We start from the raw sequence: 23277 nt of genomic DNA, 5'->3' as shown, positions 1-23277 counted from the left end.
GCTGTGTTCATAATTTGAGGCATTTTGGTCAAAACGGAGCTTTCCTGCAAACTTTGGAAGCCATTTTTAGTCAATCAGGATGGAATATGAAAAATCTGAAAGACCGTTTTTTTTTTAAATGACTATAGAGATACTGTGTATCGATTTCCGTGATGTTAGGACAAAATATGTAGGAGTACTGTGAGAAAATGTGTTTTGCAAAAAGCGGCCTCCTGGTGGCACTATAACAGGGCCATGTGAAAGAAATGGGGCAGAGGTTCTGAATTGGCATCCAGGGAGTGTGTGTGCACAGTTTCGCTGCGATCAAGCCAACGATGCGGGAGATTAGCTTTCCACAGACGGACGGACAGGGGGTTAAACATACTCTTGCGCCATGCCTTTCGGCCTGGCGGAGACAATAAAAAAGCTAAAGTAAAGGAAAAGACCATTACTGCAACAAAAGTAGTCAACAAACTATACTATAAAACATTGGCCACATTGTCAAATAATATAAGAAAGAGGCAAACATGTTGAAAATAGCCGATCTACAAGCTTACAACGCCTCTCAACGTGAGGCGTTGTGAGCTTAGCCACTGCCCTAACATGATCTGAAATTACTACATTACCATAATGCAGCCTAAACGTGCGTTGCACGGGGCGGTCCTGCCATTACGTTAGTTACTGGAGTTGCTGTGGAGCTACACCAGAAGACACACAAGCCCACAACATACACCATCTACAATGGACTAACGGAGCAGCAATAATAACATTTACCACACGAACGTGCATTGTTGACAAAGTGATTGCACAGCCACTGCAGGCATGACAACCACGTTAGCGTTAGCTACATGCCAACTATCACAGCGCCCTGTCCGTCGTCGCTGCGACTGACTCTGACGGCTACAGCCATAGATATATATATAAACACTACAGCAAGCTCTCTGCGATGCCATTGTCTGGAAACTGCTCTTAGCGTGACCCGACCAATGAGAGTGAGCGCTTTTGTTGTTGCTAAGATACGGTGCATGGCACACGGCGTCTCTGCCCCATAGCTTGTAGATCTCTCACACATGATTGGCGTAGGCTGCGTTGCCAGGTCTGACTTTTTGTATAAGCAATGGTCGGCTTATTTTTGCGCGCCTTTGGGCTCGTTCGCATAGTGCGCACGGCAGCGCTTGTTTCGCGCACGTCAGCGCAACGTGGCAACGGACGTGGCAACGTGAAAGGGTGGTCACTGTTTGGCAGATGATGATTGGCTGGTGAGATTGACCACCCGGAAGTAAATTTCAAGCAGACACTTTATGACACTTTCTGATTATAATAAAAGGAGGCACATGTGGAGGTTGAAAATGAAGGGGAAGTGGTTGTATACTTTTTCATGAGTGATTTTTGTAGCAAGTTGGGAGTAAAATGGAGCAGTGCTTTGGCCGTGATTTGTTCCTAAGTGGTAGAGGTTCCAAAGGCGCACGGCTCTCTGATTGTATTGTTGGGATGGGATGCAGCCGAGCAAGAGGGGCTTGTAGTAGACGGGGAGACGCATGAGGTGGTGGACAGTTTCTGTTACCTGGGAGACATGCTTAATGCTGCTTAGTTGCTGCCATGACCCCGACTTACAGAGAAGCACATAAATGAGCAACTGGCTGACGCCGCTGAACCTGAAACTCAAATTGCCTCTCCTACAGTGTCTTATGTAATGTACAATGTGAAACTTTTGTGCCTTTCAAATGTCAGAGGTGAGTAGAAGGAAAAAGAAAACTACTTTAGGATCTGCAATTGAAAATCACACATCTCTAATGCTGCAGTAGCTTTCCATGGCTGGCATTTTCTAAGAATACTCCGTGTCACTGGATTCACATACTGTAGCACTGAAGCTATACAGTCTGCAGCTGAAATTGTAAATAAGAAGTAGGCTAATATAATGACAATGGTGGATGTTTATTTTAGTTTTTTTTTTTTACTTAAAAGCGGATCCACTTATCACCAAACCAAATGAATGTAACCTTGTTCTGCCAGCCGAGAATTAATGAATATACTGTAATTATAATACTTTGATAAATTCATTCATTATGAGCTTGTATCATTCAACAGAGAATGACAAGGTTTGCTATACTATTATAGCCTATAGTTTTCCAACACGTCATGTCCCAACGCATTGTGAGATTGTAGATAGGCTATTTACAGCGTGCAACAAGTATAAATCGGGCTTTACTCCTCCCATGACAACAAACAAATAACTCTTGCTAATATTGGTTGACCTTGCTTGGACATTATCGAAGTTGTTCTTCACTCTTTTGACAAGTACTTGTTTTGGTCAGATTCAAATACCACCGAAGTGGAAAAAGCGGCACTCCAAAATGAAGGATGCAAGACTGGCTCAGATAATCATTCTTATTTACTGGGAACGCTTATAGGCATAGCCACGGCCACGTCTCTCTGACTCAGGCATAACTGTAAACAAACCCGATACGCCCATATATAGGCATGTCACTATGACTAAGACATAACTATGAACAAACCCAATACGAATAGAATAGAATATTTTATTGGCAATTTAAAAAAATCACAGCAATGTCACCATTAAAAAAGAAACGCCAACGTGGATTACACACAAAAAAGCCGAAGCTTGTTTCCATTGTGGTCCACTGTGAGACATAGAGCAACACGCAACAAACTGTACAAACAACCATAAATTAAAGAAAACATATATAAATATAAAGTATATCATGTTAGAAACAATGCATATAGGACAAGAGGTACACTAAGAGAAGAATCCAATGCAGTCAGAGGAGCGGGCTATCTAACCCATCCAGTTAGTGTTGAGATGAAGCCATGATTTAAGGTCATTTTTACTTTTGCTAGAGAATTTAGGGATTTCAGGACTCAAGGGAGGGCATTCCACTGTTTACCGTTCCATTATGTTTGTTCATACAATTATGACCGAAAATGTATATTGAGGGTTTTTGGAGTGGTGCAAACCACTCACAAGGACTGACTTTGTGCGTGTCTGTCTGTCCGTCCGTCCGTATGTTTGCGGACGGCCTCATCATGTTTGTGTCTGGCCTCAACAGCTGCAGCTGATTGCAACACACAAATGCAACCAGTTACACTAATTAAACACAAACAGGAGGGCAACACATGCACATACTGTAATGAACTCATCAAAGGCACCACTCACTGAACACTGGGTGTGATTTGTTTTTTGGGACATCTGTGTCATCACTTTTTTAAGTTAATTACATGGTGCCCACACTTTAACCACTTAAGCACACGTTTTAAATCTATAGCCTTCACTTTCATAAAAGCTAAATTGTGAATTAATAGCAGCATATTTTATCATTTCCTTTTTCAATATGAATAACAACTTTATAATAACAAGGACTGTCTGAGATAGTGAACTCTATATAGTTATGTCTGAGATAGTGAACTCTATATATGGTTATGTCTGAGTCATAGTGACGGGGGCCGCTGTGGTCCGCCGGCCGACCGACCCATTAGGTAATTTTAATATATAGGATTGTTCCAGGTCTATTCCTGTCATGAATACACAGAACGTGGATATTTTGAGCTGTTAAGGTACCGTTTAATTTACCGTAAGATTGTCCTTGATCCTCCCACAAGCTTAATGCTTCACCAGCCATGCTCAGCCCATCTGTTGTCACCTCTCTACCCTCTGCCCCTTTTATTTTATTAGCTGATAGTGTAATGGTGCTCTCATAACGGATTGGTTTGAATGGATTTTTTAATTGCATGCAATTTTCTTGAATGAAGTAACATTAGAGGCATACCACATTTGAACAGACAGGTGGGCAGTTTGACCTTGCACCTAGAAAGAGTAGCAATTGGCCACTGAGGCAGCCCGAAAAGAACCTAACATAACATACCATAACATAATTATGTTCTTTTATGAATGATATTCTCCCGGAGTGGTGCTCAAGTCCTCTCTGCTGCAGGTGACACACCTCTCTCTCTCTCTCTCTCTCTCTCACACACACACACACACACACACACACACACACACACACACACACACACACACACACACACACAGCGCCTATTTCCTACTCCATATAATTTTGATGACCATTTCATTTTGGTGGTTTTCTAGCCATTGTTCACAGAACATAAGTATGTTATTTGCAGAGAAGGCTGCCTCAGTGGCCAAATTATGCTAATCTTTTACTCTAGAGTCTAGATGCACGGTCGAACAGCCCACCTACGTCAGTCATGTTTCAGGGCTAGTGTTTTTCCTAACCCTTTGTCTGTCTGTTAGCTAGGCAGAGAACGCAATGATACATTAAATACATTTCACTTGTGGCGGCACGTCCGCCCCAATGACTTAATTGGCACCCGCTTTGGCCAGCCCCTACACCGGCCCTGAGGCTGTACAGTAACTCCTGCGGCTGCATGTGGTGGCTAGACAGAGAAAACGTTGAAGTGAACATTTGACAGTCAAAAAGCCACGGGAGGGAGTGCAAGAGCAAGGGGGAGCTCCAGGATTTGCACAGAAAGAGTGTGTTTGTGGGTGTGTGTGCGCGTGGTACATGAAAGTGTACATGTGTGTCTGGGTTCTCTGTCTCTCCCTCCATCTCTCGGCAGGCACCTCCAGTTAATGGCTGCATCAGTCGGTTTGCCTAATGTGTCTTCACTTGAACTCGTTCAACTCTGCCCACCATTTTTGAAAAAAAAAATCAGGTCTCTAATTACTGCTCCAAAGGAGCGAGGAATGGGGATTAGAAGGCATCTCTCAGGAGCTGCCTGACCATGGAACTGCCAATGCAATGTTACATGTGGATGCCCGTCTGTGTCGCGGGTGATGCTGAAGTGTAATTGTAGCGGGGCAAATTCAACTGTGGCATAATAGCATTTCAGTCGAGACGACTCATGAAAGGATTAAAATATTTGATGAAATGAGCAATGCATTTATTTTGGTTTGATGATGCATGGATCTGCTTTTAGGCACTTTGAGGGAGCACACTACAAGTGTCCCGTATCAATAGGCTCTATGCACAGCAGCCATATTATCACTTCCTTCACAGGTGTTACCAATGATACTAATGAAGGCTCTGTTCCATTTAGTGTAGCACAGTGGTTTCCACGACCCCCATAACTCTTTGAGAGTGTACAAATGGAACCAAATGGACCCTTACGGGTCCATTTGGTTCCATTTGTACACTCTCAGAGTTATACACCTGTAAGGGGCCATTTGGAAGCCCATGAGGGTCCCTGGACCCCAACTGTAGACCCACTGGTGTAACAGAGTGTTTCCACTAGGCCAACATGCACAATATCAGCACCCTGACTCTGTTTGACCAGAATGGAACAGAGCCTTCATTAGTATCATTGGTAACACCTGTGAATGTCTTCTTAATATGGCTGCTGTGAATAGAGCCTATAGGGGCTTCGAATCTACCCACATAAAGGCAGATCCAGAACAACAGGTGGAAGTTGGGGTGGTGGAGGGTGAGCCGCAGCAAGTTTTAAAAACGGCAGCCGAACAGACAGCAGCAAACAGCAAACAATGAATGAGCAATGCAACGTCCACATTTACACAAGGTGCTCTATTATGAAGTGATTGGTTGGGAATCGAAGCATGGAGCTGAGCCTGACCAATGGTCGGCCAGCAGCAACTACTGCTGCTTTTGTAATGTCTAAACAGAGTCATGAAGGTGGGAGGTGGGGCTCAGCTATGTTGTTCAGAATCATCAGAATCAAATCGTTTAGGTTCGTAAATGTGGCATAATATACACGGCAGGAAGTATATTATAGTATAGTTCTTTTTGCCCTCTTTTGTTAATTAATGTGCAATTGGCACCATGGATTCAGTTGAATTTACTTATAGATCGAACATTGGAACAGAAGATATTACATTTCTATTTGTCTTTTAGTCTTTGTAAACAGTATTACAGTATTATAATACAGTAATTAAATATACAAAGAAATGAATGACAATGACCGGTTCGGACACATTTGTCCCAAGAAGTCACAATATGACTTTTGGGAGTGAGACAGCATTGGACCGGTACCGATAATCAAAATAAATAATGTACAATAGCCAAAACAGGCCATACTGTATATTTAATAATTTGATACTTAATTTTCTTTTTTCTTTGAAAATGGCCATAGCAATGCGACGCACTGTGAGCTTGCAGATCTGCTATTTCTGCTACTTTTTTTATACTAGTGCAGGGGTCTCAACATTTTCAGGCCAGGGACCCCCAAACTGATGGGGAGATGGAGCAGGGACCCCCTACCTCAGGGATATTCAACTAGATTAGGCAGGGGGCCACAATTGTAAAATGACTTGAAGTCAGGGGCCACAAGACCGTGATAACAAAAACATTTGTTGTGTGCTATATGTCCGATAGGACACAATAATGGACACATTATGTCCACTATGGTAACTTATTAGGGCCTGCTTCATACTGCATTCATGCATTTTGATGTTTGATACTGTAGGAACATTTCTATGTCAGTTCTTGGTGCACAGGCTAAGAGTTTGATATGAAGAAAATAGGAAGTAGATATGTCAGTGTGTTCTGTGCACGGGTCCCTGACATAGAAGCGTCTCGTATTAATGAAAGTTTATTTCATTAGTTTGAGCACCCAGGTGATAAGAGCACAAGCTCTTATGATGTGTTTTGAAGTGGATGAAGATGGAGAAGATGGACAAAATCCACACAAAACTAATCAACATAAAGGAGCACAACAGGGGTTTTGAGTGCAGTTCATCCATCACGGACCATTCATTTGTAACTATTTCTGAGTTTAGAGCGGATGTTGTTAATAACACCAAAGAAATGATTCTCCATATGCATCCATTAGCGTGTATGCGTTAGTTTTGTGTCGACTTTGTCCAGCTTCCATCTTCATCCACTTCAAACTATCATTGATTGATTGATTGATTAGTTTATTGAATATTAAAAATTCAAAAGGATAAAAAACACAAGAAAGCCCGTAGGCTTGTTTCAATTGTGGTCCTTTGGGAAAGGGGACATAGGGAGCAACAATACAATACACTACAATATAATAACATAAAAAACATAAAACAAGGCCAAATAAAACTTACAAATTCTAAAACGACAAACAGAAGACTAAACATCAACTAAACAAAAACTAAGATCCCTCTCTCTTTTTTACTTTTAAAAACGTCTAAATGTTTTTGTTTAAAAGTTACATAATGTTAATGGCCAACCATCTCTTGTTAAAAGAACCAGTCAATTTGAGGCTGGAAGGCAAATCATTCCACTGAACTGCTGCTGAGTAAAGGAATGATGTTTTTCCCAGATTGGTGGAAAATTTGTAGGGCTTAAAATCAGTAGGGCTCCCCCTGGTGAAATGGCTGTGAGTATCACTGACCTTGTTAAAATAGTCACAGAAGTAATTGGGCGCTACATTACTTCTAACTTTGTGAACCAAGCACATTTTAAACTGGGATACTCTCTCCTCTACTCTAAGCCACCCAAGACTGGTGAAATGAGCATGGAGGAGATGAGTTCTAGGATGCAACTTCAAGATCACTCTAACCAATTTATTTTGAGAGGTCTGAAGTTTTTTCTTTAGGCCCATAGAAATGCCAGTGTACCAGGATGTACACGCATAGTCAAAGTGACATTGTACAAGGGCCCCTGCCAGGGTTTTTAGGGTGTTTGTGTCTAAAAGATTGGATATTCTAGCTAAAAACTTAGTTCTTTGGCTTACCTTTGAGACTACTTTTAGAGCCATACTCTCTCCTGATGGCTTGTTATCCAGAATGCACCCCAAATAAGTAATGGATTCCTTTGTTGTGACTTCACAGTCACCTACCACCACTTTAAACCCAGGGGACTTCTTTAGTTTGGCATTTGACCCAAAAAGAATGGACTCAGTTTTGCCGAGATGGAGAGACAGTTTGTTTTCTGCTAGCCAGACACTAACTTTTTGGAGTTCTGCACTTAAAATGTTTTCGACTTCCTTTTTTCTTTATGAGAGACTACTAAGGCTGAGTCGTCCGCGAAAAGAAATAAATTACAGTTTACGGCTGCCTTCATGTAGAAGAACAGCATCAAAGACTTCCTTAAAAAGCAGTGATGAAATGTGAAGCAGTTGGTGGGCCTCAGGTGCATGACCACATCGGTGAGTGTGGATAGAGACACCGGCTCAAAATGTATGAGGGCATAGGGGAATGGGAGGGTCTAGGGCAGTGAGAGAATGCACTGAGCGAAGATCAGCGATACGATCAATAAAAAATCTTTGAAAACTTACACAAAGTAACAGTGATGGGACAACAGAAGAGGCGGCACGGGGGTTTGTGAGGGAGTTAAAAATATAAAAAATGACCTGGGGTTTGTTGCTGTTCTTAGTGACTAACTTGAAAATTAAATCATTTTGGCAACTTTCACTGCCCTCTGATAATCAGAGAGGCACGTGCATAAGATGTCTAAGGAGACGTGAAGTTTGTCTTTTCGCCATTTTCTTTCTGCACGCCTACAGTACATGTGCATCGGAGGGCGCGGGTCGAGTCATTAAGCCATGGCTCATTTTGTGTCTTGGTACGTTTGAGCCTGAGAGGAGCGACAGAGTTCAGAATGTTAGTACATGTTGTGTTGAACATAGTCAGAAGTGAGTCCGCACTGATCACACATGTTGTGCTCAGCGCTGGCTCACTGGCCAGAGAGTCACAACATCACGGAAACTGTGATGCAGTTGATGGGTTTATAGCTAGGGTGCGACGATTGGGTGTATGGGTTTCCTTAAGGAAAATGTATTTGTTGTATTTATTTTCATTATCTCCCAAAACCTTTTAAATTTTGGGCACAAATAGAAAATGTGTGTATGATTGGCTTCCAGTTCTGCACATTTCCTCCAGCATTCAGCACTGCCTGCTAGTCTATATTTTGATAACATTTTGGTGTTAAAAAAATCCTCATATTAATTTTCCAAGCAAATTCTTTCCCATGCATTATCCGTCCCTGGTCTCTCTGCTGTTTCATGAGGTAGCTTCTAATTGTAGATACTTAAATAAATGATTTATATTTATATTAAACTTATTAACTAAGGTTTTCAAATGGGTCTACCATATTATTTGTAATCATCTGTGAATATACCTGTAATCCCTCTCTGGCCCATTCTTCTGGTATCTTATCTGTTTTATTTGGCAGAAAATCTGGATCTCTGGCTATCTCTCTTCAAATACAAATTTCATCACATTTATACATTCATACAGATACCTTTCTTAAGAACATTTAGTGTGAGCTAATTTAACACTTTGACCCAAGTGATTTTCTTAGGGTGAATTTTACTTTTACTAAAGTACTAATATGTTTAAAGTAAGATATCTGTTCTCTTACTCAAGTATGGCTTTCAAGCACTTTATAAACCACAGTTTATTTATTTATGTATAACTTGCAAGGCAGAATTGGGCAGCTGTGATGGCGGCTGGACGGCTACCTCCAGGCATCACTTTAGGGGGGAAGTACCTTTGCACCACAAAATGAATAAAATAATAACATAATAAATTAACTGTTCGTGTCTCTCTCCGCCTGTCTCTCTCTCTCTATTTCTCTCCCTCACTCGCAGCTGTGACCGCTGTAGATGTGCTGTGTGCTCTGCAGTGAGTGAAACGGGTAGGGGCTACTGGCAGCAGATCTGCAAGGCAACAATGCGTCCAAACCAGCTAAGTCCACCAAAGGGGGTGGAGTTAGCTGGTTTTGCTGACTCCAGGCTCCACCCCCTTTTGACCTCCAACCTCATTGTGAGCTTTGAGGTCCATTTAGCTGTTCTTATCAATGATGGAAAAAAAACTCCCAGCTCCACTTTTTTTTTTTTTTTTTGTCATTTCCTGAAAAATGAACATTTTGGAGTTAGCTGGTTTATGCCGGACAGCAGAGATTTATTATGATATATACATTACATATGTATACTACTTTATATATTCTCTGATTGTTACTACTGACTTGGTTTTGTTGAAGCTAGGCAATTCATCATGAAAAGCTTAGAAAATATAAGCTATAAAATATATAATGATGATTTTCAAGGTTTCACCAATGGGAGGTTGTGGAGGAATTAGAGGGCCACAAACAGAAGAAAAAAAACAAAAGCGCTTTCAAAAGAAGGCTGAATTTACTGTCAAAAAGCTTTAGCATTAACCTAAAAATAGCCAAGTCTTACGGTCTGGTGGCTGTGCCGTATTTGTCTCGCCTGAGAACCTGACGAGTGTGCCAGCTTGAATTTCCTTGAACTGGGGCGTCAAGCTATTCATTCCCTGCATGTTTCTGCTGTTTACTCCTCCCCTGTGATTATTGTTGGTTCTCTGTTTGTTCTCCCTCTCTCTCTCTCTGTGTGTGTGTGTGTGTGTGTGTGTGTGTGTGTGTGTGTGTGTGTGTGTGTGTGTGTGTGTGTGTGTGTGTGTGTGTGTGTGTGTGTGTGTGTGTGTGTGTGTGTGTGTGTGTGTGTGTGTGTGTGTGTGTCTATTTGTGCGTGTGTGTGTGTGTGTGTGTCCTTGTGCTGTCACTCAGTTTGTGCATCTGCGACACATCCATTCATCACTTTCCTGCAGTTTAGGCCAATACTTTTTACTCCGGAACAGCCAACTAATGTTACAGACAATGTCTGCCCCATCTGTTTGTTTATTTATTGTCTCGAACCAAGCCGAAAGACATGACAAGACTATGTTTTGCACCCTGTCCGTCCGTCTGTGATCAGCTGATCTCCGGCACTGTTGGTTTGATTGCAGGGAAGCTATGCACACACACTCCCTGGATGCCAGAGCTGAACCTCAACAATTTGCACAACAATTTGTTTGACCGTACTCTTACAGATTTTGTCCAAACATCTGAGGCAAATTGGTACACAGTATCTCTAAACGAAAAGGGTCTTTTTGTTTGGAGTGTTCAGTTTTGAACAAAATGCCTCAAATCATGAACGCAGCAATTTCCGTGAAATTTGGCATGCACATTCCCAATAGGCCAAGGAAGAAATGCCATTTTTTTTCAAATCAGTGTCATGGTGGCGCTATAACAGGCCGATTTGTGTTTTACCTATAACTGCACTGCCTGCACAGATCTGTGTAAAACTTTGTATGCACACTCCCTGGAGGCCAAGGAAACTTTGCCCTGCATTTTTCACATCTGCTTTTTATAGCACCACCAGGAGGCCGACTTATGTAAAATATATATTTTTTTATATTACTCCTTCAGATTTTATCCAAATTTCACGCAAATCGGTACACATGATCTCTATTAATAGTCATGTGATCAAGGAGAATCTGTTAGATTTTTCATATTCCATCCTGATTGCATCTTGACGTCCGATTGTGGTGAAACTTTGCATGCACATTCGCACTACGTTGAAGAACAAATGCCACCATTTTAACATTGCCCTATTATAGCGCCACCAGGAGGCCGATTTTTGCAAAACATTCTTTTTTTGTATTACTCCTACAAATGTTGTCCAAACATCACGCAAATCTGTACACATTATCTCTATAGTCAAGTGATCAAGACTGATCCGTATGATTGTTCATATTCCATCGGGCTACGTGGCCCGAACACCTACGTGGCACCGCCGATCTTACTGATATGGCCATATATGGAGATCTCTGTATCTGGCAGTCCTCCCGCCCGTCTTTTAATTTTAATATAGGATTAATGTACCCTGGGAGTTATTATTATTATTTGTAGTAGTAGTAGTAGTAGTGTTAAGTGTATTACGACAACATGAGAATGCATGAAGAACATGTTGAACTATGTTAAAAAGGTTGTTTGTGCTTGCAGAATGTGGATGAATGTCTGCTAACAATGGTATATGTGAAAACAGACTTAGGTGCTTGTATTATTAGTTTGTGTGTGTGTGTGTGTGTGTGTGTGTGTGTGTGTGTGTGTGTGTGTGTGTGTGTGTGTGTGTGTGTGTGTGTGTGTGTGTGTGTGTGTGTGTGTGTGTGTGTGTGTGTGTGTGTGTGTGTGTGTGTGTGTGTGTGTGTGTGTGTGTGTGTGTGTGTGCGTGCGTGCGTGCGTGCGTGCGTGCGTGCGTGCGTGTGTGCGTGCGTGCGTGCGTGCGGGGTTAGCACTTAGCGGACAGAAAGTGTGACTCCCGATGTTGCTCTGTGTGTGCATGTGTGTCACATTGCCACTTTCGGAACCATACCTTTTTTTGTGTTTGGGATGACGGGTATCCAGGTTCCTTCAAAGTTAATTGATTGAAACCTTTATTTATTCTCAAAAAGAGCATTGAGGTTTACCCTCATTTGCAATGCTGACGAGATTACATACACAAAAATCAACAATTAAGGCACATACAGGTATAAAACACAGAAACAACAAAATAAAACCATAACAGAACATTTTTAAGTTAAAAACAACATGTTGAGGTAGGGAGATTTAAGAGCAGGTGATTAAATTGTCCATAAGATATTGGGGCATACATTTTTAGCGTGAGTTGTAGAGTGTTCCATGAAATGGGAGCATTAAAGCAAAAAGCAGATTCCCAGTTCAGACTGAACAGGTGGAACCTCAAGTGTAAGCCAGTCGCTTGAGCGGGTCTGGTAAGTGCTTTTTTCCCATTCTAATAGCAATGTAAGGTAATAACAATGGCTTCTCTCATTCACCCGCTGGTACCACTCTCTGGTCTCGGACAAATACAACATCTCTAAAGTGTTACAGAGAGATTTCAAAGATACTCCAGGGGTGCAATGCTCACTGGACGGCCTTGCACGCCGTGCCGGAACCTATTTGACCAGGAGCACACGCAGGCACACGCATAGATTTAAAACTAATTTAAATTCGCACCTCAACAAAGTTTTCAAAGGCTCCCGACTCACACCTAGTGAATTAACATAGGAATAAGCCTAGATGCATATCAATTGTCCATTGTGTGACTTGCAGTGTAGGTGTTAAAGACGCATTGAAGTGACATTTTCGGTCATTTTATTTTGAAGGTTCAGCCTGAAACGTCGGCTCAACGACTCTAAACCAATCAGAAGGTCCCATCCCTTCAGGCTATGGGACGTTGGATCTCAATCACTTCAGCCGTGCGGCACACGGCTAGTGTTTGTTTACAAGTGAGAGAGAGACGGCCAGTGAAGCACGTTTGCTACTACCTGGCTTATTTCTAACCTATAATGTTTTCAGATACATATTTTAGTGAGCAGATGAAGTTTAAAATGAGTAATACACTCATCTTCAATGAGATTCAAAACGGAGTATCTCTGTAATTAAAATCAACTGTGTTTGTTTGAAGAACGTGCAGCTATGGGAATCAAACAGGTGCATGTAATCAAGATTCATTTATTTTCATGAAGGCTGCGTTATGTCATCACGCAGCACATTTTCGTTTACAGGAAGTAATTAAGATTGGCTTTTTAGGGACTTTAGATGTAAAAATACACAAAAACTTTTTTTTTTTTTTTTAATTTTGGCATCTATTGGTAGGTATGCCCATATGGTGACCACGGATATGCTCTAAAAGTGTGAAAAACATATTTTTCATTTCACTACACCTTTAAGCGACGTGCACGTCACATCATAGAAATAGAGTGCAAGAACATACCAAATGAGCATTGAATGCCTGAGATACTCTGAACTGCATTAGTGTTCTACGGAAACGTCTGTTGATCAGTGCTGATCGCCGTTGCCATTAAACATGTTTAAAGGTAGGGTAAGTGATATTTTTTGGTTAAAACAAAAAGTATTTTGTTAAAAGGTTAAAATACTATATTCTGATAGTAATCATTGCTATAGAGTGTTTTTTCAGTAACAGGAGTCTCCCTGTCTCTCCAGCTCTTTAATAAACTGAAAATACATTTTTCGGTAGGTGTCAAAATCTCAGCCAATCAGGAGAAAGTACCCATTTTTAAGCTTAATTTGTATAGTGTTCCAGTTCCAATTTTGTCTGCTCATTTCTTAGTGTCATCACTTCCAATTTCACTTGTTTAATCTGTATCCTGATTGAGTTCTCTGCCCTGGTTGGATAAAATTGGAAATTAAACTGAAACTGAAACGAAAATGCATTTTCTGTTTAATAAAGAGGTGGAGAGACAAGGAGACTCCTAATACTGAACAAACACTAGCAATGAGTACTATCAGAATATAGAGCTATTTAACACTTATTTTAACCAAAGCAAATCTCTTACCCTACCTTTAATCCATATTTGAAAATTTGGCTTTGCCTCCCCCATCTTGTATAATTTGTGCACAGATCTGCACATGCATGCAAACGCACACACATGCAACATGTTGACATGACCTGTTTCTGTAGCTGTAGTGCAATGGCAAGCGCATGATGTTGGTGTTCGTTTTCTTCGTGGCATGATGATTAGTTTGTATAAGAAAATAGTGCTTCTCTAGTCCACTTAATGTTGGTAGCATGACTTTGTAGTCAACACAACAGTGAAAAGATTATGCGCGAGTCTTGCGGGTGTGCATCTGAGGCCGCTGACATGGCTGTTGTTACACCGCATATGGTTAGTCATCCGATTGTGTGACCTGCTTTCTGCCAATGCATTGCGGGACACGACAGGACACATATTGGACAAAAGTGTTGCGCAATAATGTAGTTTCATACAAATACAAAGTGTATAGAAAATATGAAAGTTGCAAGCATGACATGTAGTTTATTGGATTTCCCATGGCATGCAGTATATTTGCGCAAAGTCTGGAGGCAATTGCACAACTGGTGTGCCAGTAGGAGGCGAACGGATAAACGAAGTACGCCTTCTCTATTTTGCAGTTTGCACCACTGCCCTATAGGCCTGTGTTATGGTAGTAGCCTATCATGTGAACGTATGTCAATGACTAAAATAAACACAGGTCTAAATCAAACACTGCCCTTGGAATGTTCTTTCTTAATCAGTAAGAAATGGAGCTTTATACATTTGATGAAGAATTGGTTGTCGTATACTAGTGGTTTTCAAGATATTGTGCACAAGGCACTCCAAAGGGCAAGTCAAAATCTCAAGGCAAACCTGTATTACTATTTGTGCAAAATATCTGAGAAAGTGACACATTGTGAGCTTGTAGATTCAATTCAATTCAATTCAATTTTATTAAAGTGTCAAATCACAACAAGTTGTCTCAAGACACTTTACATGTAGAGAAGAGACCCGACAGTCCCACCCTGAGCAATAATTTTGCGACAGTGGCAACGAAAAACTCCCCCTTAAGTGGCGTACATAGTAGGGATTGACGTACGTCGGGGGTGAGGAACTGGTATGTTCTTTATGTCAGTGCATTCAGTGCATTCATAGTTTGACACGTTTCTTATGCGTGATTAGGGCCAAGAGGCTATTCATCCTCCAGAGGGAAGCGGTGAACGTAAGTCAGGTACGTCAGGTTGAGCTCAGAGCTTTAACTGGAAGAAACGTCAGGCAGACCCTAGGCTCTAGGGTGGGGGCCTTCTGCCTCGACCGTGTCGGGGGGGAAAGAACCGAGAGAGAGGGAGAGACATAGATGACATGTAGATATTCTATTTTCACTGTGTAAAATTGTATTTGTGGAAACATTTTCGTTTTTGCTTCTGTATTAGGAAATGTGTGTGCACAAAGTACTGATACAGTAAATTGAAAAATAATTCTTAACTTTTTGTATATATAGTATATTGCAACATATGGCTGTCACAGAAACCCATGGCACACCTGGACATGTCTCACCACAGTCATAGACACACATTCTGATAATGGTTTCCTTAAAGTCTGCAATACAATGACAGCAGGTTTATTCCACTGTAACAACTCTATTGTTGAATGTAGCTAGTGTACGTTATGGGGCGGCCATAGCTGAGTGGTTAGTGAGCCCGCCTAGGGAGCCAGAGGCCCTGGTTGCCCCAGGTTCGATTCCAGGCCAGGTCAGCATATGTGTCGATGAAATGAAATTTGTCCCTGAGCAAGACTCTTAACCCCTAATTGCTCACAGGTTCTCATTGGAAACAAGACCGCAAGGACTTTCATGAACGACCTGTTAAAAGGACTTATCCTTATATCACTTGTTATTTAACGAGTGCATGATGTTACAGCAAACTATAATGGAAATGTCTGTAAGTGCTTGTCAGACAAAACGGACACAAAGGCAACTAAGGCCCTATGATTAACTATCATATACAGCAGTGGTTCTCAACCTAGGGGTCGCGACCCCCAGGGGGGTCGCCAAATAATTTAGGGGGGTCGCCAGATATTTTGGTGAATTTGAAAAAAAAAAAAAAAAAAAAAAAGTTTTTTTTTTTTTTTTTTTTACAAAAATTTTTTTTATGTTATCATTAATTCATGTTTTATCAGTTAATTTACTAAATTTACCCACTTTTTGCAAAAATGTTTTGATAATAAACAATTATCAAATAACCTATTATAATTAAATAACCTTCGCGCGCGCGAACGGGACCGCGCACGTGCACGCGGGGGGTCGCGGGAAATAATATCATTATTTTGGGGGTCGCGGCCTGAAAAGGTTGAGAACCCCTGATATACAGTAGTAGTACTCAGTGGCGTACTGAGAATGTGTTGTGTGTGCATAGGCACCGATCCTGTGGGTGCCTCGGGGCTAAAGCCCCTGCGAGAAATGACGAGCCACCACAATCTCAGATTTGGGGGCCCAGATTTACAGTAGCTCGCCCATGGGCTCGGACAACCTGTCCACTCGTCGGTGGGGAGCGCTCCCGTAGGCCAATGTATCATACACTGGCCCCGCCCCCCATTCGCGCTTTTTACCTTAACCCATTAAGACCTGAGATACGATTCTGCAAAATGTCTTCTAAATCAGTTTTCTGAAAAAAAAAGTATGTTTCTATATCAGTGGTTTTCAAACGTTTTCATGTCAAGGACCCCCAAGATGATATGTATTTGGCCGCGGACCCCCATCTCAAAATATTTTGTTTCAGGGACCCACAGAAGTAAAGATTTTTGTTAATGTTTGCTTTAAAATAATATATAGATTCAAAGATTTGCACACATTTTCACAATTGTTCAAAAAATAGCAGATCTACAAGCTCGTATAGCGCGGCACTCGGTGCCGCGCTACGAGCTTGTATATCTGCTATTTTTGAATAGCCCAAAGTGTAAAATAATGCTTTTTAGCTCAAATGAAAAAGTGACACACATGCGTTCCAGGTCTTAATGGGCCAACTCGAGCACATCAATGGTCCATGTGTGACCGGTTAAAGGACGACTTCACCCATTTTCAACTCATATAATAGATCCTCACTAATGCTCTTGATAAAATGGTGTAATCCTTTTTCTACTCAGTCTGTGTCTCATAGGAGGGCTGTGGACGCTTCAGAAACCTGTCTACCAGTGACATCATCGTTAGGAAGGTTTTTATTTTTCTAAAATATCTTTTTTTTATTTTATTGATTTGATAAGGTGAGAACAATGGCTGCCATTATAGCATGCTAACTTTCCAGGAATAGAAAGCCTGTAGTTTCTAATTTTCTAACTTGGATTCCCCAGCGATGAATTGTAGTAAAATTGGAAATACTCCTGGACCCAGTTGCACCACCTCACACTAAGTTCAAACTTAGCCTAGTTATAGCTTAAATGGCTTTTAATGGCTTTTTTTTCGCTGAGTGCCGCGCTATGAGCTTGTATATCTGCTATTTTTTGAAAAATCTTGAAAATGTGTGCAAATCTTTAAAAATATATATTTTTCAGCGAACATTTGTAAAATATTTTTGTTCCAGGGACCCCCCAGAAGCAAAGATTTGAGTTACAAATGTTCGCTTTATATATAAATATATATTCAAAGATTTGCACACATTTTCACAATTGTTCAAAAATAGCAGATCTACAAGCTCATAGCGCGGCACTCGGTGCCGCGCTATGAGCTTGTAGATCTGCTATTTTTGAATAGCCAAAGAAATCTAAAAATGCAGATACTTTCCTGGTCTAAATGTTTTTTTTAAAGCAATTTAAGTTATAACTAGGCTAAGTTTGAACTTAGTGTGAGGTGGTGCAACTGGCCCCAGTATAAGTAAAAAAATACTTAAACATTGTACAGTAAAGTATAGTAAATGTACTTAGTAACTTTACACCACTGACGACAGACAACATTATAAATCTACTGTCAACAGTATGGCTAATATAGTGTTTATTGCTGAAATGGGAATAGACGGCACAACAGCGACACCTAGTGATTCATCTTGTCTACTGCCTTACCTTGTTTATATAGCACACGTCACTTAGTAGTCTAGCAGAAAGTCCTTAAAACAAGGTTTTATTTGTTGAGATACCCCTGCCTGAGTTAGAACAAAACACAACCGTGCTTTGTTATAATCTTTAGGGTCTCCCATTCATGAAATGGATTGTTGGACTTTTATTTTGGGGCAAAAAAAAAAGAGATAAGTAATAGGCTCTATTCACAGCAGCCATATTATCACTTCCTTCACAGGTGTTACCAATGATACTAATGAAGGCTCTGTTCCATTTAGTGTAGCACAGTGGTTTCCACGACCCCCATAACTCTGAGAGTGTACAAATGGAACCAAATGGACCCTTAAGGGTCCATTTGGTTCCATTTGTACACTCTCAGAGTTACACACCCGCAAGGGGCCATTTGGAAGCCCATGAGGGTCCCTGGACCCCAACTTCAGACCCACTGGTGTAACAGAGTGTTTCCAGTGAGCCAACATGCAACAATATCAGCACCCTGACTCTGTTTGACCAGAATGGAACAGAGCCTTCATTAGTATCATTGGTAACACCTGTGAATGTCTTCATAATATGGCTGCTGTGAATAGAGCCTATTCGCTGTTGATTGAAGTGTTATTCAAGCGCTAATTTGTGGGAGGGTCCGTTTGGCAAAAATGGCACAAATCATGAACAGAGCAATGCGATTTCACTTCCACCCATAGGCGGCGCAACAAATTCTACAAATGTCACTGTTTTTGCACCAACTTAAGTACAAATGGTCTTGTGAGTCATGTGACAATGACCGTGCAACAGGCTTTTGATATTCCATACTGTTTTCCTGTAATTGGCTTCAAAGAAAAAGCATTTGATGAGTATGCAGATGACGTTTTCATCCCTTTTATCTGCTGAAGCAGCTGCAGGAAACCAAGCGGTTGGATGTTGTATGAGACACATATATCCCAGATAGTTTGAAGGAGTCCACCCACGAAAAGAGAGGACAAGGTGTTCGCAGGAAAGTGTCAGGTCAGACAAAGCTACCAGGCAATTGGATGGATTTTCTTCGAGACCCAACAAACAAGAAGGAGCTGTTTGCCTTTTTGACTTCCAGGATTGAAAAGTTCAACTGGCCACCATCCAAAGCTGTGTATGTCACATCAGGGCAAGCTGTGTCGTCTTTTGGTTCCAGTAGTACCATGACCTGTTGCAATCATGAAGAGGCAGACACCAGGATTCTAGTTCATGTACGGCATGCACTGGAGCAAGGAGCAAAAACGATCCTAGTGCGTACTGTGGACACTGATGTCATAGTGATCCTTGCAGGCTTGTTCCATGATTTAGTTTCGATTGAATCTTTGGCTGACATCTGGGTGGCTTTTGGTATGGGCAAAAAATACAGATTTTACCACATCAACATCATGTGTAAATCTCTGGGGGAGCCAAAATCTCGTGCTCTGCCTATGTTCCATGCATTGTCAGCTCTGCATCTGCTTTCCACAGTAAGGGCAAAAAGTCAGCTTGGCATGCCTGGCAAGCCTATGATGATGTCACAGAGATTGTCAGTCTGGCCAAACATCCCTTCCAGCTGCTGAATGTTGACAGTCAGCAGTTCCAGAAGCTTGAGAGACTGACAGTTATCCTGTATGACAAATCCAGTCCTTTGATCTCCATCAACCAGACTAGAAAAGATCTCTTCTGTCATGGGAATAGGTCGATGGAGAAACTGCCACCCACCCAAGATGCACTACTTCAGCATGTTAAGCGGGCAGTTTATCAAGCAGGTATCTGGGCGACCAGCCTACAAACAGAACAAGTTATTCCTTCCCCACATGAATATGGATGGACCAAGGAATCGGAGGCATGGGTGCCAGTTTGGATGACAATTCCAGAAGTCTCCAGAGCATGCAGAGAGCTGATCAAATGCTCTTGTAAAGGGGACTGTTCCACCTGCAAATGTGGCAAATCAAATTTGGACTGTTCACCACTTTGCAATTGCAAATGTTTGACTCACAAGACAATTTGTACTTAATTTGGTGCAAAAACAGTGATATCTGTAGAATGTGTTGCGCCCCCTATGGGTGGAAATGAAATAGCATTGGCTCTGTGTTTATTTGTGGCCCATCAATGATACGAATTTGGGCAGATAGGAGGCCGTGTTCATGATTTGTGCCATTTTTTTCCAAACGGACCCTCCCACAAATTTTAGAAGCCAATCGTAGCCAATCTGAGGGGAATATGAGAAATCGGACTGATATATCTACATCACATGACCAAAGACACAGTGTGTGCAGATTTGTGTGCATTTTGGATTTAATTTGTAAGAGTAATTATAAAATATGTGTTTTGAAGATAACGCAAAATGGCGTAAAATTTTGAAATCGGAAAAGGGGCGGGACCTATATGGGAAGTTGCGTCGTGATCCAAGGAGTCTAGGAAAAATATATTTTTGATACTATGACCTACGGTTCAAGAGTTATAGGCCAAAAAGTGAATCGGCCTGTTTTTTTTTATGAATATTGATATGGTTAATTGTATGGATACTTTTCAAAATAAAGTTGGGTACCCAAGGCTAGAATCCATCAGTAGGTCCTAAAGAAGCCTCATAAAAATTTGGCGCTATTATCCGCTTCGTTTCGATTATCTTGTTAAGCTCTCCCACTATATAGGGTTATGTGTGTCTGGGCCTTTGCTATAGGGTTATGTGTGTGTGTGCCTTTAACATTCCATTGCAGTGCTGGGTTGGAGGGTGGAGGCTGAGATGATCAGTGGAAGGGGAGACACCTGGCCAATTGTCTCCTCACTCTATAAAAGCCCCACTCTACAGCAGTTCTCTCTCTTCAGTCCTCCCCAGGTCACAGGTGTGTGGCCACACAGGAGAGCATTTGTGTTTGAGTTCCCTATGTTGAGTTATTAGCTTCAGTTTCAGTGGGCAGCATGTTTCCCTGCCTTTATGATTTGGAAACCTGACTTATTACTTAATTACTGTTCTTTCACTATTTGGTAAATAAACTTTACACTTATTTATGTATTCCTCCGTGTCGTCACCCCTTTTTTGTTATGGTCTCTGAGCCGGACTGTAACAAATGGGGGCTCGTCTTAAAACGGATAAAATTGGCTAAATTGAGCTACAAAGCATGATAAATTTGGTGAGCTACAAAGCTTGAATATTGCAGGTTAGGTTGCTAGTGTTCAAACAAGCAAGTTCACAGTCACAAATACCCTTGATGGTAGCAGGGGGGGGTGGGGCCGTGGGAATTGGGAAAGCCACTGGTGACGTCAGTGCTGGGGATTCCCTATCCAAATTCTTTGGGGGAACAGTCGGAGGTCGGAGAATTTTGTTAAAGATCTGGTGACTTAAGAACGTAAGTATATTTATTTTGCAAATCGGTTTTATTGAGCCAACTCAAGTAGGTATAGCGCGTTTCCCCTTGGGATTCGTGAGCGGGTAAAAAAGTAGTGTACGGTGAAAGTGGCTGGGAGCATGTCCCTAGTCTTGGGGGGTTGCCAGCTTGCTGGTCGCTTTTTCCACACTAGTGGGTTTTGGTGCATAAGTACCTGGCCGCAGAAACCCTCTGAAGACTAGAGCGCAGTTAATAATAATAATAATAAACTTTATTTGTATAGCACCTTTCATGACATGAAATGCAGCGCAAAGTGCTTTACAGAGCAAGAATACAGTTACAGTTACAACCAATTTAACAATAAAGCAAACAAAAAATAAAATAAAATAAAAGCAAAAGCATAAAACCAAAATGCTTTTGCATTTTAGAGAAGTTTTTGGTATAGGCAGTCAGTGGGGAGGCTCAATTTAATTGATTTGTGTCTGTTACGTTCTTTTGTTACTAGAGGTTTGGTTTAAGTTGGTTTTGTTTTTTTGTTTTTTGGGGGGAAAAGTTTCAAGAAGTAAATGGAGGTTTCTGATTTTGTTTTGGCTCCGTCGGAGGAGGGGTTAAATGCCTACACTAAAGAGCAGCTCATTTCAATTGCAGACCATTATGAAATCGAAATTGGAGATAAAAGGTCCAGGAAGGACAACATCAAAGCCATGATTAGGGATAGCTTGTATGAGCAAAATGTGTTGACCCTGCCTCCGACAAAAAGTGTGCAAGCTAAAGTGGTTGTTGAGGAGTGTATACGATCTGGGTCGGGCTTGACTTTTGAGTAGCAGAAAGAGTTGTTGCTATTTCAAGTACAGTTAAACGAGAAGGATTTGGAGATGGAGAAAATGAGGCACAGGGCGGAGATGGCAAGATTAGATATCGAGGACACAAGGCTCAAGCTGGTGAGAGAGGGAAAGTTGAGTGAGGTGAAGAAGGAGGAATCAGATGACAAAGACAAAATCTTGAAAAGTTTACGGTTAGTCCCCAAGTTTAATGAGAAGGAGGTGGAGGTGTTTTTCACTTTGTTCGAGCGGGTGGCAGACGCTAGGGACTGGAGTGATGTGGACCGCACGGTCCTATTACAGTGTGTATTAACTGGTCGTGCGCAGGAGGCATTTGCTTCACTGTCGGCACGGGACAGTAGAAATTACAGAGCCGCAGTGCTTCGTACCTATGAATTAGTACCCGAGGCTTACCGCCAGCGGTTTAGAACGTGGCAGCGAGGCAATAGATCCTACTTGGAGTTTGCCCGTGACCTGACCACACACTTTAATCGTTGGTGTGTAGCTGTTGGAGTCGATGACTATGATGATCTGGCAGATCTGATTGTACTGGAACAATTCAAAAACTCAGTCCCTGAGCAAGGGGAGCGGGACTGAGTTGATCAGTGGAAGGGGAGACACCTGGCCAATTGTCTCCTCACTCTATAAAATCCCCACTCTACAGCAGTTCTCTCTCTTCAGTCCTCCCCAGGTCACAGGTGTGTGGCCACACAGGAGAGCATTTGTGTTTGAGTTCCCTATGTTGAGTTATTAGCTTCAGTTTCAGTGGGCAGCATGTTTCCCTGCCTTTATGATTTGGAAACCTGACTTATTACTTAATTACTATTCTTTCACTATTTGGTAAATAAACTTTACACTTATTTATGTATTCCTCCGTGTCGTCTCCCCTTTTTTGTTATGGTCTCTGAGCCGGACTGTAACAACTGCCATTCACATGCAATTATGGATCATTTAAATGCACCTGGATATGGCTCGTCTCCAGTCAGGATGGTCGAGAGAAGTATAGCGTAGCTAATACAAAGGAGAGGAAGACAAGTTGGAAAAAACAATTAAC

General features: G+C 41.6%; 1 protein-coding gene across 1 annotated transcript in view; it reads right to left on the bottom strand.

Annotated features, from left to right (window-relative positions):
• The window catches only part of LOC311050630 (uncharacterized protein), a gene marked incomplete at both ends in the record, with an annotated part of 42667 nt that overhangs the window by 6000 nt on the left and 13390 nt on the right, over positions 1-23277 (bottom strand). Inside the window, one exon of the mRNA XM_084064715.1 lies at positions 22638-22772. Within this exon, the coding sequence (XP_083920841.1) occupies positions 22638-22772 (135 nt within the window). The remainder of the gene's footprint in view (positions 1-22637; positions 22773-23277) is intronic.

Source organism: Gymnoscopelus microlampas (genome assembly GCF_963454915.1).
Source record: "Gymnoscopelus microlampas genome assembly, chromosome: 8".
Taxonomy (NCBI): domain Eukaryota; kingdom Metazoa; phylum Chordata; class Actinopteri; order Myctophiformes; family Myctophidae; genus Gymnoscopelus; species Gymnoscopelus microlampas.
Note: the sequence above shows the minus strand (reverse complement) of the source record. Positions and strands in the feature narration are given on the sequence as shown.